The 15,397-nt window shown below is 47.9% G+C and overlaps 2 protein-coding genes across 2 annotated transcripts; both read left to right on the forward strand.

Annotated features, from left to right (window-relative positions):
* Positions 1-8,266: 8,266 nt before the first annotated feature.
* Positions 8,267-9,649, forward strand: TRAVEDRAFT_49419 (uncharacterized protein; the record flags this gene model as incomplete). The annotated part of the gene is made up of 1 exon (XM_008042056.1): positions 8,267-9,649. One exon carries the CDS (start codon positions 8,267-8,269, stop codon positions 9,647-9,649), a length of 1,383 nt encoding a protein of 460 aa, XP_008040247.1.
* Positions 9,650-12,441: 2,792 nt separating this feature from the next.
* TRAVEDRAFT_49420 (uncharacterized protein) lies at positions 12,442-13,614 on the forward strand (the record flags this gene model as incomplete). Its single annotated transcript, XM_008042057.1, has 1 exon — positions 12,442-13,614. One exon carries the CDS (start codon positions 12,442-12,444, stop codon positions 13,612-13,614), a length of 1,173 nt encoding a protein of 390 aa, XP_008040248.1.
* Positions 13,615-15,397: the final 1,783 nt, after the last annotated feature.

Consider the following 15,397-nt stretch of genomic DNA (forward strand, 5'->3'; position numbering starts at 1 on the left):
TCTCTTTTTGATACAGTGCATAGCCTATATGCATAGTGGGCAGTGAGCGGCACATGTGCTGTGCAACTTAGGGTTACACAGGCACCCAGGGAGAGGCTTTACCTGTGGTAAGGATTGTCATTAGAACTGACCTAAGGCTAACCCTAAGCTGTGCTAATCAAGGGGAACCCTAACCCAGGTTTTGTAAGGAAAGGATGTAGGTGGCGCCTATTTCAAAACTAACCTTTGATCAGCTGGGTTTCAAATTTTTTTCCCACGTACACGACTTGAATTGGCAGGAAGGTCACCCCATAAGAAACGATTTCTTCGTTCCTCATCAATCGTAATTTATGCCTTCAATTGGCATTATTTTGACCTATCAACAGCACCATTGTATAGACCTCAATTTTCTGAACCTGATGGTATATAATACTTCATATTATGCTCAAAAAGATGCTGACCTGGACTCACATTGATCCCCAGTAGTGACAGATTGTGACACAAAGTCACTTATGGTGAAGTGTTTGGCTTGTAGCACCCACAGATGTGCCTGGAACATTATACAAACACCCCCATTGGATTCTCCTCATTCACAGTTTTCTGATGATATAGAATAGTGGTATGTTCCACCATATAATCACCTATTAATGACCAGATTATGTCGAGCTGTGGCTGAAAACAAACAAAGCCAAAGCTAGTGGCACACCGACACAATTCCGTGTCGTCGTGCCATTGGCTTTGGTCTTGTTTGGCTCCAAACAGAGAAGAGGCAATATCTCAGCTTCTACTTGTCCAAATGGGACATACTATATATCACCAGAAAGCTATTGACAAGGTGAATGCATCTGTGCAAACAGACCAAGGATCTGGATACATAAGGATAAGATATCAGCTACATGAATTCCTGTTAGTGCCACAATTGGCAATAAGCGCTAGTGGCCTAACATATTTACTAAATGGTCAATTATTGTATACCACTGGACTCAGGATATTGATCTCTATTCAATGGTGATGATATCGATCTAGTTAGTGTACCTACACAATAGATGTTATACCTCAAAATATAACACCAGGAAGAGGCAAGCACAAATAGTTGGGTTTATATGTCTGTCAGTTGATTGGTTTTTGCATGATTGCTTGTATATTAGGCTCAGTATGCAAAAAGTAATGTTATGTAGATATATAATCAACACCTGAGCATATTTTGGGCTTTAAACCATCCAGGAGTAGTATTGGCCTACAAAGTGGTATAAAATGTACTAAATCGCGTTTTATGCAGTAATATGCTTACCAATGAATGCTGATATATATGTCATTGAAAACTGCAAGCTGAGCTCTACATGATGGTGCTGGTTTTGGAGGTTTATATGTTTTCAATGAGCCATAAATCAATAATGAATGTAATATAAAGAAGGCTTTGCAGGGCTTGATCCTATGGTCAAAGAAGCGCCCTAAAGGCAATTTGGTGAAGTCCAATGGGTGCTAGTAGTCCCTGTTGGCCTACTAGCGCCCGTGGTACTTACAAAGATTTTTGAAAAGCAGCTGCTTTTGGCAGTAGTTCCCTTGCTGTTTCACCAGTGCTCATCCATATAACATGTTTCATATATCATTAGAACCCTCTTTGAGAGCTCTACATGATGGTGCCAATATGATTTTGATTTGATCTGAATTAGTCTATCAATCAAGGAAATACCTGATTTTTGGCCTTCTAATGATGACAATTCCTGTACTACTTCACCAGTTCTCATCCATATAGTACACATCATGCACCATCAGAAAGTTATTCACATGCTATATAATATGGTGCTGTCATGGTTTCCATGTGTTTCAAATTGCACTTTAAATTCAAGACATACTTCATTTTTACCCTTTTAATCCAAGCTAGGATGCATGCATCAACTTGGGTGAAGAGGGCCATGAGTGGCAGGTCCGATTGATGAGGGTATGTATCCTGCAGTATAATTCATATAGTTGGACTGATAATTTAGATTAATGATGCATTCAAATCTGGCACAGAACAAATTATAGACACTGTGTTAATAATGTAGTAGATATGAGCCTTTGAAAAATCCAGATCATCCACATGCATTGATTTTGAGTCAATTCCACTGCTGTCATCTGCAAAAGAATACTCCCATTCTTGTTCAAAGTGCATTCTTATGATACTGAAGCATTCAAATATGCATTATTTGATATTGTGGATGAATTGATACAACCTAACATGTATGCTCTCAGAGAGACAGAACACAAATGTCATTAGGAATTTCTACTGGTATAACTGGTATGATGACATCGCAATATTCCACATATTGTTGCACAGAGTAATGATCCAAGCTTACTTGAACTGCCCAGGGTACTCAACTATGACACCACATGTCACTTGGAGATCCTTATCTCACCATAGTGCAGATGTGTTGAATAAACAAAGCTATGAGTGGGAAAGACAACAAGCATTCACTTAACACTGCATATATTCAAGCTATCTTACACATACTGTATAAGGGAATGAACTAGTCAGTTCTTTGTCAGGTGAGTAGGAATACCAGATCTTGCATAAGCAGAAATACATCCTAGAGCAAATAGTTGGGCGATGGGCTCACACTGTGCTTGGCGGCAGTGCTCACCCTCTGCAAAAGACACTCTTATAGCATTTTTCAATCTCTAGCATCAACCAGTTGTTTTTATAAACCTAGCCACATCAGCAAATGGAGCCATATTGACACCATAAGTGCAGAGTTATTTATGCCATATGACAGTCATTTAATTGACATGTTGATTGAGGTTGATTCTCTATCATTATTGGCCTTTATTGAAGCCCTAGACAGTTTCTAAGTAAGAGTTTACCCATACCTACTGCCTACTTGATTTTGTTCAGAAATTTTCAGCAAGACATCTATCTTTTTAGCTGCTTTTATGGCATGCAATAGATCAGACATACCTTGCTTAGGACCCTTATTGAACAGGCCTTTGATAAATGGCCTGATGCTGTTCATCAGATTCAAATTACTCCTGATACATTATTTTTCTAATGCTTACAATATCCCCTCCATTTGAATGGCAGCCAGGTAATATTCAGGAAGACAATGTTTTTAGGCACTTCCATGATTATCAGATGTCTTCAAACATGGATTGCACCATGAAACACACTTTCTCAGCATAATTATGTAACCTCATACTTGATCAGATTGCCATATATGGTCCAATAGTGCATATTAGCTGTGATATTGCATTTACAGTAGTCTGAGCTCCTCCAAGGTTCATTGAATAAATATATAAACAGCAACATCAAATAGAGATCACAATTCTGAACCTGGTGGTATATCACACTTGGAGGTGAGGCAATGACCTCATCAGGTCATGTGTCTTGGGCGCTTTTTCCAATTGTGGCACTGATAGGATCTGGTGTTGTGAATAGTGGTAGCTGCACTGGCCACATCCAGATTACTTTTGAATATATAGACTCTGCTCATCCACAGCTTTCTGTCGATATATGTATTGTGGCATATGGACCAGGGGGGGGGGCCAAGATATTGAGACATTTGTGATGGGGACCAAACAAGACCACATTCTGTGGCAGGGGAACACAGAGCACTGCTCCCCTGCCACTAAATGTGGTCTTGTTTATTCTCAGCCACTGCTGCAAGCAGCAACACATTTTGCCCACTGTTGGCTCATTCTTCACCACAATACAGGCCTATTATATATCATTAGAAAGGTGGTTTTAATGTGTATCTAATGGTAGTATATTCATGGTTTTATATAGAATACACAAGCTTTGATGCATCAAACACTGATTGTGGCTGGAGGTCATTGCCAGAGTGTATGCACATTACCTGGTCCTTTATACCCACCACTTCATCTATCCAGCTTCATTATTACATTTCAAGGCATTTTCATTATACAGGGCAGAAGATAGTGTTGGAAATGCATTAAAGAAGTGGCATTATCTGGACCTGAACATATTTTTACTTCAATGTATGCCTTCAAATGGCATTCCATTGACCTACACACAACGTCATTGTGTAGAGCTCAAATTTCTGAACCTGACAGTATATAACACTTCATATTAGGCCTGGGAAAACACTGACCTAGGCCCACACTGATCCCCATTAGTGACAAATTGTGACCCAGAGTCACTTATAGTGGGTTATTTGGTGCCTAGCACCCACAGATGTGCTCAGAATATCACACAAATACCCCCATTATATTCTCCTGATCCATAGCTTTCTGTTGATACCACTTTTGTTTGATTTGGTGAACATCATGTGAGGTTGTCAGACATAAATGCTCGGAGCCACACAGGTCACAGTAGAGTCACGTGACCGTGCCGCACGGCATACGCCTGGGTCGGAAAATGCGACCCAGGCGTATGCCGGGCGGCAGAATTCAATCTCCGCTCCAATTTGACTAGCATCATTGACAAATGGGCTACAGAAGTGCAGATGGGTGGATACCTCTGCTATCCCTTTGTCAAATATACATGTGTTATATACCATCAGAAAGCTATATAAGAGCTCTACTTGATGGTGACACTTACACGTTTTTATCTTATCTCTGTAGTGTTCAAAACTCAAGACCTCCTGTAAACCAGAAGGCTAAAACAGGTGTTGAGCCCACAATTCTGCCAATTGTGATGCTATTTACATTGTGTCTTTTGTATTGTGTTTATGCTAATATGAAAGATAATGTTTCAATCTAAAGTCATCAACTTAGTCAATGTTTGGCTTTCACAGCAGATAATCAACAAGTTGCAATAGAGTTACACAAAAATAAACAAAATCGTGTTTGATGAGGTACCCTGATTACCAATAAATGGTGATTTATGTACCATTGGAATCTGCTGGCTGAGCTCTATACAATGGAGATGGTTTTCAAGGGTTTTATGCATTATATAGTGCAGAAATGGACAAACAATGTTAATGAAAGAAGGCTCTGTAAAGCCTGATCTGGTGCGCCAAATAAGCGCCCAAAGCATGATTTGGTGAAGTCCGATGGGCGCTAGTAGATCGCGCTGGCCCAGCGCGATCTACTAGCGCCCGTGGTACCTAGAAAGAATTTTTGAAAAGCAGGCACTTTTTGGCAGTATTTCCCTGGCTGTTTCACCAGTGCTCATCTATATAGCACATATCATATACCATCAAAAAGCCCTTTACAAGCTCTACCACAGGGTGCTACCATGGTTTTGAAGCAGATTTAATTGGTCTGTTAATCAAGGAAATACTTGGATTTCAGTCTTTTCATGATGATATTTCCTTTACTACTTCACCAGATCTCATCCATGTAGCACATATCATACTATATATAAAAGCCCTTCACAAGCTGTACACCATGGTGCTATTATGGCTTCCATTTTTCTCATATTGCACTCTAAATCCAAGGCATACTTCATTTCTACCTTTTTTCCAAGCCAGGATGCATGCATCAGTTGAGGATCAATTGCTCCAGTGACCGCCAATGGTAGATGACATACAAAAACAGATATGATGCTCTATGGTAGTACATAATACGTCAACTGATAGCTGACTAGCCTCTCTCAGTTGCATATGGCATACAAACACTACTACTAGATCATAGCTCTGCAAAGAAACTAAGGGTATAGTATTTGAACTACACTATATCATGTGTTAAGGGTGTCTCTTGGTACAGTGCATAGCCTATAGGCATAGTGTGCAGTGAGCGGCAGATGTGCTGTGCAACCTAGGGTTACACAAGCGCCCAGGGGAGAGGCTTTAGATGTGGTAAGAATTGTGATTAGAACAGATCTAAGGCTAACCCTAAGCTGTGCTATTGGAATCCAGCCCTAACCCTGCGAACATTACAAAATTTTGTATGTGGCGCCTATCAGAAAGCTAATGATGGGTAAGTAATTTTTTCTCACGGGGTCAACTTTCCGACATGCAAGTTGGCAGGAAGGTCACCCCATAAGAAATGATTTCTTCGTTCCTCATCAATTGTAACCATCATGGCTGGGTGCACTGCTTTTTGCAGTTGCGCCACTTCAGGACCTTGAAAGGTCTGGGGGCGGTGGGTGAGTCTTGAGGTGTTGCAAGCTGAGTTAGATCCTGTTTTATAGTGGAGAGCAACACAGGTGTAGCGACATGGTGGTAGTAAGACTAGTGAACCAGAAGCATGGGCACTCGAGCTATATATGTAACCCTAACCTAGTACTAATGCCCTTACAGACCTGTTGTCACACCCCAGACCCCCCGCCAGGTTGGTTGGGCAAGTACAGTATTTCAAAGTAGTATTTTGCATTTGTGGAGAGCATGTGTAACCCCACTCTGACATTACACCCTTCCTACTTGGCTCCTGTACTCTACTAGCACCCTCTTCCTGCCAACTTTTTGTACTTGCATCCCACCTGCTCCCTGTTTGGTTACTGCACACCTCCTTTTTGGTTTACTATACCAACACCAATGTTGTGGTCTGTTTATATATGATTGGTCCAGTACTATATAGGCTGCCTTGTCTGCCTTTGTTGCCCTATCTTAACATTTGGCAACAAAGGTACATTCTGCTCCATCAGTAAATGGGGGTCTTGGGATGCAGTGTAATGCAGCGTACATATCATGATGTAGCACCAGTGACACACAGCAAAGTATTGCAGAACGGCCATGGACTCTACTAGAGTCCCATTGTATGTGTGAGCACATTGTAAGGACACCTCCCAGCAGGTTTCAGCAGGATACAAAATTCTGTGCAGCGTCTTACAGTGTCTTGTAGCTGTTCATGTGAGGTCTTACAGCACCTTGGTATCTCTCTATTACAGTGTTTTTATAATGCATCTGGTGCATGAGAAAACAACTTTGAAGATATAGTATGTATATATATCAAGTTAATGTGAGAGTGCTACAATTAAACAAGGTGTACTGATGTGCACTATAGATATTGAGTAGATTACCAGAGCGCAATGAGAAGAGTGACTTATGGGGGCAGCATAGTAGGAACCAGGGGCCTCCACAAGGGCAAAATAAGCAAAATCAATGGTCAAGCCTGCACACGAGAGGGACAGACCAGCACAAAGTGACATAGCAAGTTGGTGTTGCGGAGCTAGACTTGACGCAACCAGGTAATGCCTACAACAAAGAAACTAATACAATCTAGCCCTAGGACGGTGTCGTATGCTATCCGGGAATCGGATGATTGGTAGGTGAAAAGGGGTGAGGGGTTGGGTGATGTTGATTCCCTGATGCTGCCGCAAAGTGTGTGGGGTTTCCTGCTTCTCCAACAGTGGCTTCGCCGAGTTCGTGACTAAGCCAGGCGGGCTATGATCCTTGAATAACTGCTTGTGTGGTGGTGTGTGGGTGATTGTGGTGTACTGAGACCTATGCGGAAGTCTCGGATGGTGGTTGCCCTGAGTATCTGGGCAGAGTCTCCCCTATACTGGTTGGGAGTGTTGCGTGCTGGCTGCGTAAGGCTGTGAGTGCCTGTCTTCTAGACCCTGTATTAAACACACCCTGTAGTATGTCAAGTGATGTGTCTTCCTGGCTGTAGACCCCGTATTAAACACACCCTGAGTGGTGTGTCAAGTGACGTGTCTGCTGTGGACCCTGTGTCAATGTGCCCTACGGTGGTGTGTTGAGTGACGTGTCATGTTTCTGTCTTTGTACCAGTAGTTGTTGTAAAGTTCCAGTGAACCCCAACTAGTCTGGCAGCTTCAGTGTTCTCGTGTGCTTGTCTTCTTTGTCCGAGGTCAGTAGCTGTCGTAAAACTCCCAGCTGGAGCCCAACTATCCTGACAAGTCCTGTCCTGTGTGCGTGCGTCTCCTGTGTTGTTGTGGCACCAGTAGTTGTTGCAAGGTTTTGGTAAACCTCAACTAATCTGATGGCTTCTGGCTGTCCGTGGGTGCGAGCGCGAGGGTCAGCAGTTGTTGTGTAAGAACCCGTCGGTTCTATCATAACCAGACCTTGATAGGTCGTGCGCGGAGGACGAGTAACCGTCATCAGTAAAGGAGACCGATGTCTCCGAGAACCTCGGAGACCCAGGGCGCATAGGTGCCCTTAGATTAGATGGGCTACATCATGTATCTTACGTAAGCGTACGACGCCCCAAGGTTCGGGCCTTGGGCGTCTGGTGGGGTTGACTTCTACCAACCCCACCATCCTACGAGTACGCTGAGCAATACAGCCCGGTCCAGAGTACTTGCGGGATACCGGGGACCGGTAGAGGTCACGTATACTTACACTTTTTTACTCTAGCCGCGAGAACGAACCTTCGTTCAAAGCATCAGTAGAGCTCGACGTCACCACGTCATCAGAACTCGGACACCTTACGACAGCGTCCTGATATGGACCCCACGCAGCCTTTTGGAACTTCCAGCCGCCCTGAGCGAGCCCCTGGCAACCAACCAGGTTCTTCGCAACCTGCCACTTCGGGCGACGCAAACCCGCCGCCAACCGCGGCTCCTGGGCCTTCGGGCCAACCCCCATCTCCCCGGGGCGATCCCGCACGAAGTTTCGTGCCCAATCCACCCTCAGTGCCGCAGGCAGCTCCTGCGAATTCGCCACGACGTAATACGCTGGAACCCGAGGCTCCGCGCGCACCGTCGCGCACTGGGTCTGTACGCTCGGCCCCAGGGGGCATTCCCAAACATGCCGAGCCTCCCAGGGCCCCCACTACGGACGTTCCGCGTCCCGGATCCACCAGTAATCTTACTGAGGATCTCGAGCAGATTGGTGATACCTGGGCCGATATTAGGCAGAACTCGCAGCGGCGAGAAACGATTCAGCCCGCGCCCGTGTTACGAATCATAGGATTCCTGCGCGACTCGTCGGAACGCTATAAGGCGTTGAGAGAGCAAGTCGTGCTCGCGGAGGCCGAGCTCAATGACCAGCTCGCTGCTTTCGAGCGAGAAATGAGAGAGATGGCCCAACAAGGGGCGGACCATACAGTGGGTCCCGGAAATAACGTCGAGGACGTTATTGATGCCACTCAGGTGGAGGCCCATCTGGCTGGCCCCCCGAGTCCAACACCCAGTGAGGTGCGCCGACAACAAATGGAGTACGATCGTGTGGAACGACTACGCCGGGCTGGACTTGGTCAAGTCGGTCCCATAGCGGGTCCCTCCCGCATCGTATCCCCCGCTCCCGGAGGCCCCGCACCCATTCGTGCAGAGCAACCCCGACGAAGCGTAGCTTTCGGACAGTTCGAACCGTCGAACATCACCGCACCTCCGGACTGGGATCAGTACGAATCGGCGTCGCAGGTTCCCCGGAGAGATCATAGACCTGCCACGTCTACGGCGATACCCCAACAGTTCGTACTGCGACCGCGTCGGTCCATGGCCCCTGGTGTCTCTGTACACCCCGGACTTCCAGTTGTCCCTGAGCAGGACCTAAACCGGTCCGAGGAGCTGGCGTACACCGGTCCCAGCTACGGACCTCGCGACACCCGTGAAGTCCAACGGCTTCTTGGGATGATTGACGAAATGGTCGGAGAGGAACCTACCTCCAGCCCGCCGGCCTATTTAAAGGTCACGAAGATGACCCTCCCGAAGCCGTATGCGGGCAAGGATGATCTCGACGCCTTCGAGATTTGGTTTCATAACCTCCTCGAATTTTTCCGTACACTCCGGATAACTGGCCCTTCCATGGACCGTGATCGTCCAGCCCCTGTTGTAGTTTTAATGTATTATAAACCGTTCATAACCCTGCGGCGCATTACATTATAAACCGTTCGTGTTCGTAATGTATTACGAACACCCCGGGGGCCCGAGGCATCTGCCCGGCACCTGCCAAATATGGCAGGTAGCCCCGGGAGGGCTGTTATCAGTGCCCGGCACTCTCCAGTGGCTTATCTCTTATAGATAAGGCCTCTATCTCATCAACCCGACCTCCCCGGACATCCCGATAGCCCCTCCCATCGGCGCTTTGGCTCCCGCCCCGCCACATCCCAATTAGGAAAGTATACTGAACACCTCCACCCAGGGCAAACTGCCTGGCTCATAGCTCACTTATTAATCCACGCCTGAGCGTCGCACTGGGCGCGTTTTGTGCGTATTTACAAGGGCTACAAACCGGCGTTTAAACGTCAACATTTGGGTATGTATTGGCGGCGCTACATGGTGCTTTAATGGGCGCTTTACAGGAATACTGTGGGGATCATAGCGCGCCCGATTCCTCACGCACAGAGGCGCTCTCGGTATCCCCAGAACGCCCTGAGCAGTGGCTTTCGAACGCGCCATTTGCGGCAAAGATCCGGCCACCCGATCGAGCTCGGCGGCCTGTCCACCTCTAGCAAGGGGCTGGGCAGGCCTAACTGGGCCATATCTCGCCCAAAACACGGCAGATTTCTATGTTCGTGAGCTTGAAACAAAGCTTAAATATGGCGCTTTACAGGGAATTAGTGATTTTTGCGTTCTATATGGTTAAACATTGCCAGGACTGCTAATCAGCTGCTGGTGAGAGAGATGCCTCTTGCGTTCTCGTCTCACCGCGTATCGCCTTCAAATTGGGTGTGCAGCTGCATTATAGGTCTGAGAATACGTTCATGAAATTTCAGCACAATCGAATATGTTTGAATTCCGGTAGAGTGTTATCAGTGTTGGCTTTTATACCTTCATATCTGGCCCCTTAGAATAGCTATGTCTGATCTGGTTCAACAATTATATAGAGCATTTGAACCACATTACAACGCAAAAACAAGCTCAGGAAACGGTGGAAAACTCGTCAAGATAGCGATTTTACAGTGCTACAGCCTTGCCCTGCTGTAGCACTGCTTATATTGCCCTCGGATTCCGGCACTGTCACAGCACTGCCGCCCACACCGTCTTAAGACGGTCGGCGGCTATCCCCTGTGTCAACAGATCTTGTTATATCTCCCTCAATATTTACTCGTTTCCCTTCATTTTTTGTGTGCGGGCTCTCGGCCGATAGGGTGTTCAAGATCGGCCTTTTTAAATTTATTCGGCCCCCTATTCAGCGCGACGCAATGTACTGAGAGTGGAACACTGATAAGAGCATACAGTCATGAGAACCCCAGGCGGAGCCCTGTAACTTGATGGACATATACATACATATTGTAGCCACAATACGAAAAAAGAAGCACCCCAATCGGCGGTCAATTGGAGGAGCTACGCCCATAATAGTGCAGAAGATGCGAAAAAGCAGGAATAAACTGAGCTGATATGGCGTACAAAGGCAAATCACTCCCAAAGACTGTGTATAATCTTTAAATGATTGGGAATACATTTCAAGATGGTTTTCCGAGCAAAGAAACCATTCATGGTGCTATAGAACAAGGAGGACTGTTGGGAGGGATGAGGAGAGAGGCATCCTAATAAAGATGCATCAAGCGGAGAGTCTGTATTGCATTGTACATCATTGGAAATCTGTGAGCTGTAGCTTTCCAGTGGTATGGTATTCATTGCATGGAGATACTATGCACTCTGGAAATCCACCATGAAGGCTTCTTGAGGTGTAACCCCTTTCCTGGCCCTGCACGTCGCTTCTAAGAATGCGCGCAGCTACGTTTTAACTTTTTAAATATTTGTAATAGTTTTAGCTTTAAAACAAGCCCATATACGTACAGATCCGCCGTGATACGGCCAGGATATGACCCGGGAACCCGGAAACGACCACCTGCCCATGTGGACCAGGTACAGAACTGGAACGCGTGGTCCGATTCTCACCGCAGGGTGCGCGTTCGAAGGCCACTGTTCAGCGCTATCCAGGGATACCGGATGCATGTCGGCGCGTATGGTACCGGGCGTGCTATGGCCCGCGCAGTATTTCTGTAAAGTAGCCATCAATATACGATGTAGCGCCGCCAATACATATCCGATTTTGGACGTTTAGATTCCATCCTGTAGCCCTCGTAGATACGCACAGAACGCACCCGGTTTCAACCCGATGCGATAAGTATTGAGCGAAATATGAGCCAGGCAATGTGCCCCAGGTGCAGGTGTTGAGTACACCTGCCTAATTGGGAAGTGGCGGGGGCGGGGGCCAAAGCGCCGGTGGGAGGGGCTCCCGGAATGTCCGGGGAACTCGGATTGATGAGATAAAGGCATAATCTAAGATAGATAAGCCCGGGAACAGTGCCGGGCACTGATAACAGCGCTTCCGGGGCTGCCTGCCATATTTGGCAGGTGCCGGGCACATGCCTCGGGCCCCCGGGGTGTTTGTAATACATTACGAACCGGAACGGTTTATAATGTAATGCGCCGCGGGCCTATGAACGGTTTATAATACATTACGACTACCACAGCTGGTGGATCGTCTACGAATACTGGGCGACTGCTTGGCCGACGACGCGGCCACTTGGCTGTACAATACGGTACAATCTCCTTCCCGTGAACGTCGGGAGTGGTTGTTCGAGGAAGCCATAGTCGGTTTATTCCGACGTTTCATCCACCGAGATAATCATCTCCAAGCTTCTCAGGAGTATGATAATCTGAGATTCGAGCCCAATAAGGGCGGTGTCGCCGCGTTGTACGAACACTTACTGTACATCACCGAGAAGATGTGGGAGAAGCCCTCTCCCTTCCAGATATGTTGCAAGTTTATCGAGACGTTGCCCGTCAGCTATGAGAATACTCTCACTGTACTTAACGGCCTCTCCGTTAAATATAATAGTTTATCTCAGCTTTATCAGGCTGCCCTCGAGATCGAGCAGAGTTCCCGGGCGATACAACAACGCCGTCGCATCCGCGACACCACCCCGGGAACCAACAATCCCTCGTCGTCGAACGACCATCGCACCACCCGTTTGAACAACACCCAGCCACGAAGACCCCCCACGGCGGAGCCCTCGCCTAGGACGAATTCGTCCACCGTAAGGCGACAGGGTCCGTCTCGTACGGCTCCAGGTCGCACCGATCGACCAAGACCCACTCCCGGGCAGGTATCTTGTTCCGCCCCGAAGCCTGCAGCCACCAAGGCAGCATCGCAGTGCTTCTCATGCGGGCAAATCGGGCATTTCGCATCAGACCCGGCTTGCCCCAACCATGGCAAGAAGACCACTCCTGGTCAGCGCATGTTCGCGCAACGGGTAGTGGACGACACCTCGGACAATGAACAACCGGACGCACCCATCGAGACACAGATGGTCGAGTTCGACCTGGCCGACGACGCAGGCACTCCGGAGGACACCCAGGGACTGGATCCAGAGGCCGAAACGGTCCAGGACCTCCCTCAGTCTGAATTCGAATTCGTAGGATCGCAATACGAATCTGCGGACGAACAAGTCCAGTCGGAATGGGAAGATTTCGAACACGACAACACCGTGTATATGGCAAGCATGCAAGTTGAGGCAATCGCCTCAGAAGGATCGGCAAATGAGCCAAGGATCCACAGCATGGCTATTGCCAATGAACGCGGTCTGCGTCACGCATGGATCTATGACGCAAAAGTCCGCAAGATTGAGGACCCGGCGGCTCAACCCCAACGGGTACACGAGGCTCAACGCACGCTATGTGCGGAGATACCGATCAACGGTATTAAAGCATTAGTGCTATTCGACTCGGGCTGCACTACCGACTCCATTACTCCGGAGTTTGCGTATCTGTGCAAGGCGGGCAGGATTGACCTGCAGGAGCCAGTAGGCCTCCAGCTGGGGACTAAGGGTAGTCGTACGAAGATCAATTTCGGGGCGCAAGCCGAAATCGCACTGAGCTCAGTGCATAATACACATTGATTCGATGTCGTCGATATCGACAAGTACGACACAATATTGGGGACAGTATTCTGTCGTAAGTACGGTATTGTACTGGACTTTGCAAACGACCGGGTGTTGGTCGGGAAGCAGAGCATTCCCTTATTCAAGGAGGAGGCCATTTCCTCCAAGACACCAAAACGGTCGTTCAAGGAACCTATCAAGTGGGTAACCGAGAACGGACCGTTGGTCCAATAGGGGAGCATGGCGAAGTCCACAAAAGTGGAACCTCCCCATACGCGCTATGCAGGACCGCAAGGGTCATCGGAAGGGGGAGGGAACGGCAATATGGCCGTGACAATTCCGGTTCGACACCAAGGGCGAGCCGTCACCAGCTCTGCTCCTGTAATTACAGAGCGCATAGTACCGACGATTCACTCGTCGAAGGGTCCACGCAAGGACCGCTTTGGATTCGATGACCCATATGGGGTCAATGAGATGCTAGATCGCATAGCGAGCGATGCATGGGAGTACGAGGAAATCCGACGGTCTCACGTCGGGTTTGTCATCAACGATGACGAGAAGGAGCTGGTTAAACTCCGCGAGAAGTGGTATAAATCCACTGAGGACATCATGCGTCCTGCTCCGGAGGAACTCCCTCCATTCCGAGAAGTGAATCATCGGATTCCTCTCATAGACGAGAAGAAGATCTACCGCTACCACCTGCCTAGGTGCGCCGACGCGATCAAGACTGATCTAATGACAAAAATCAACCGCTATGTGAAAGCGGGATGGTGGCGGCCGGCCACGGTAACGCAAGCAGCACCGCTGCTATGTGTGGCCAAGAAGAATGGCAAGTTGAGAACGGTTGTCGATGCACGACAGAGGAACGACAACACGGTCCACGATTTGACCCCGTTCCCGGACCAGGACCAGATCCGAATGGATGTGGCTCGGGCCCGATATCGGTCTAAGATAGACCTGTCCGACGTGTACGAACAAGTGCGCATTGTGGCCGAAGACATCTGGAAAACCGCATTTGCGACGCCCTTCGGGACGTTCGTGAGCGAAGTCATGCAACAGGGGGACACGAATGCCCCTTCGACGTTTCAACGTCTAATGACCACGCTATTTCGCGATTTTATCGGACGATTCGTACATGTCTACCTAGACGATATATTCGTCTATTCGGACACGCTCAAAGAACATGAGCAACACCTGGCCCAGGTGTTCGAGGTATTACGGAAGGCGAAGCTCTTCCTAAGTCGCAGTAAATGCGACTTATACTCGAAAGACTTAGATTGTCTTGGTCATCGTATCGACGATCACGGACTACACGCTGATACCGACAAAATGAGTCGTATTCGGAGTTGGCGCACTCCTCGATCGTACCATGAGGTACAACGGTTCCTAGGGCTAGTGAATTACCTAGCCCATTTCATGCCTGATGTCACGGCGTATACATCGCCTCTGTCTGCGATGGTCCGCAATGACCAACCATTCGTATGGCGTACGCTACATGACAAGTGTTTTGAAGCTATCAAAGCCTTGGCGTGTAAGGTGCCCATTCTCAAGCCAATCGACCCTCGATTACCCGAGCCGATCTGGCTCATCTGCGATGCTTCCATCTACGGAATTGGGGCCGTGTACAGCCAGGGCAAGGACTGGCAAACCTGCAGGCCCGCAGGATTCTTGTCGAAGAAATTCTCTTCTGCACAGAAGGCGTACCATACGTACGAGCAGGAAGCACTCGCCATCATGGAGGGACTCCTCAAATGGGAGGTGTAAGTGTACGTGACCTCCACCGGTCCCCGGTATCCCGCAA

Source organism: Trametes versicolor, assembly GCF_000271585.1.
Source record: "Trametes versicolor FP-101664 SS1 unplaced genomic scaffold TRAVEscaffold_8, whole genome shotgun sequence".
Taxonomy (NCBI): domain Eukaryota; kingdom Fungi; phylum Basidiomycota; class Agaricomycetes; order Polyporales; family Polyporaceae; genus Trametes; species Trametes versicolor.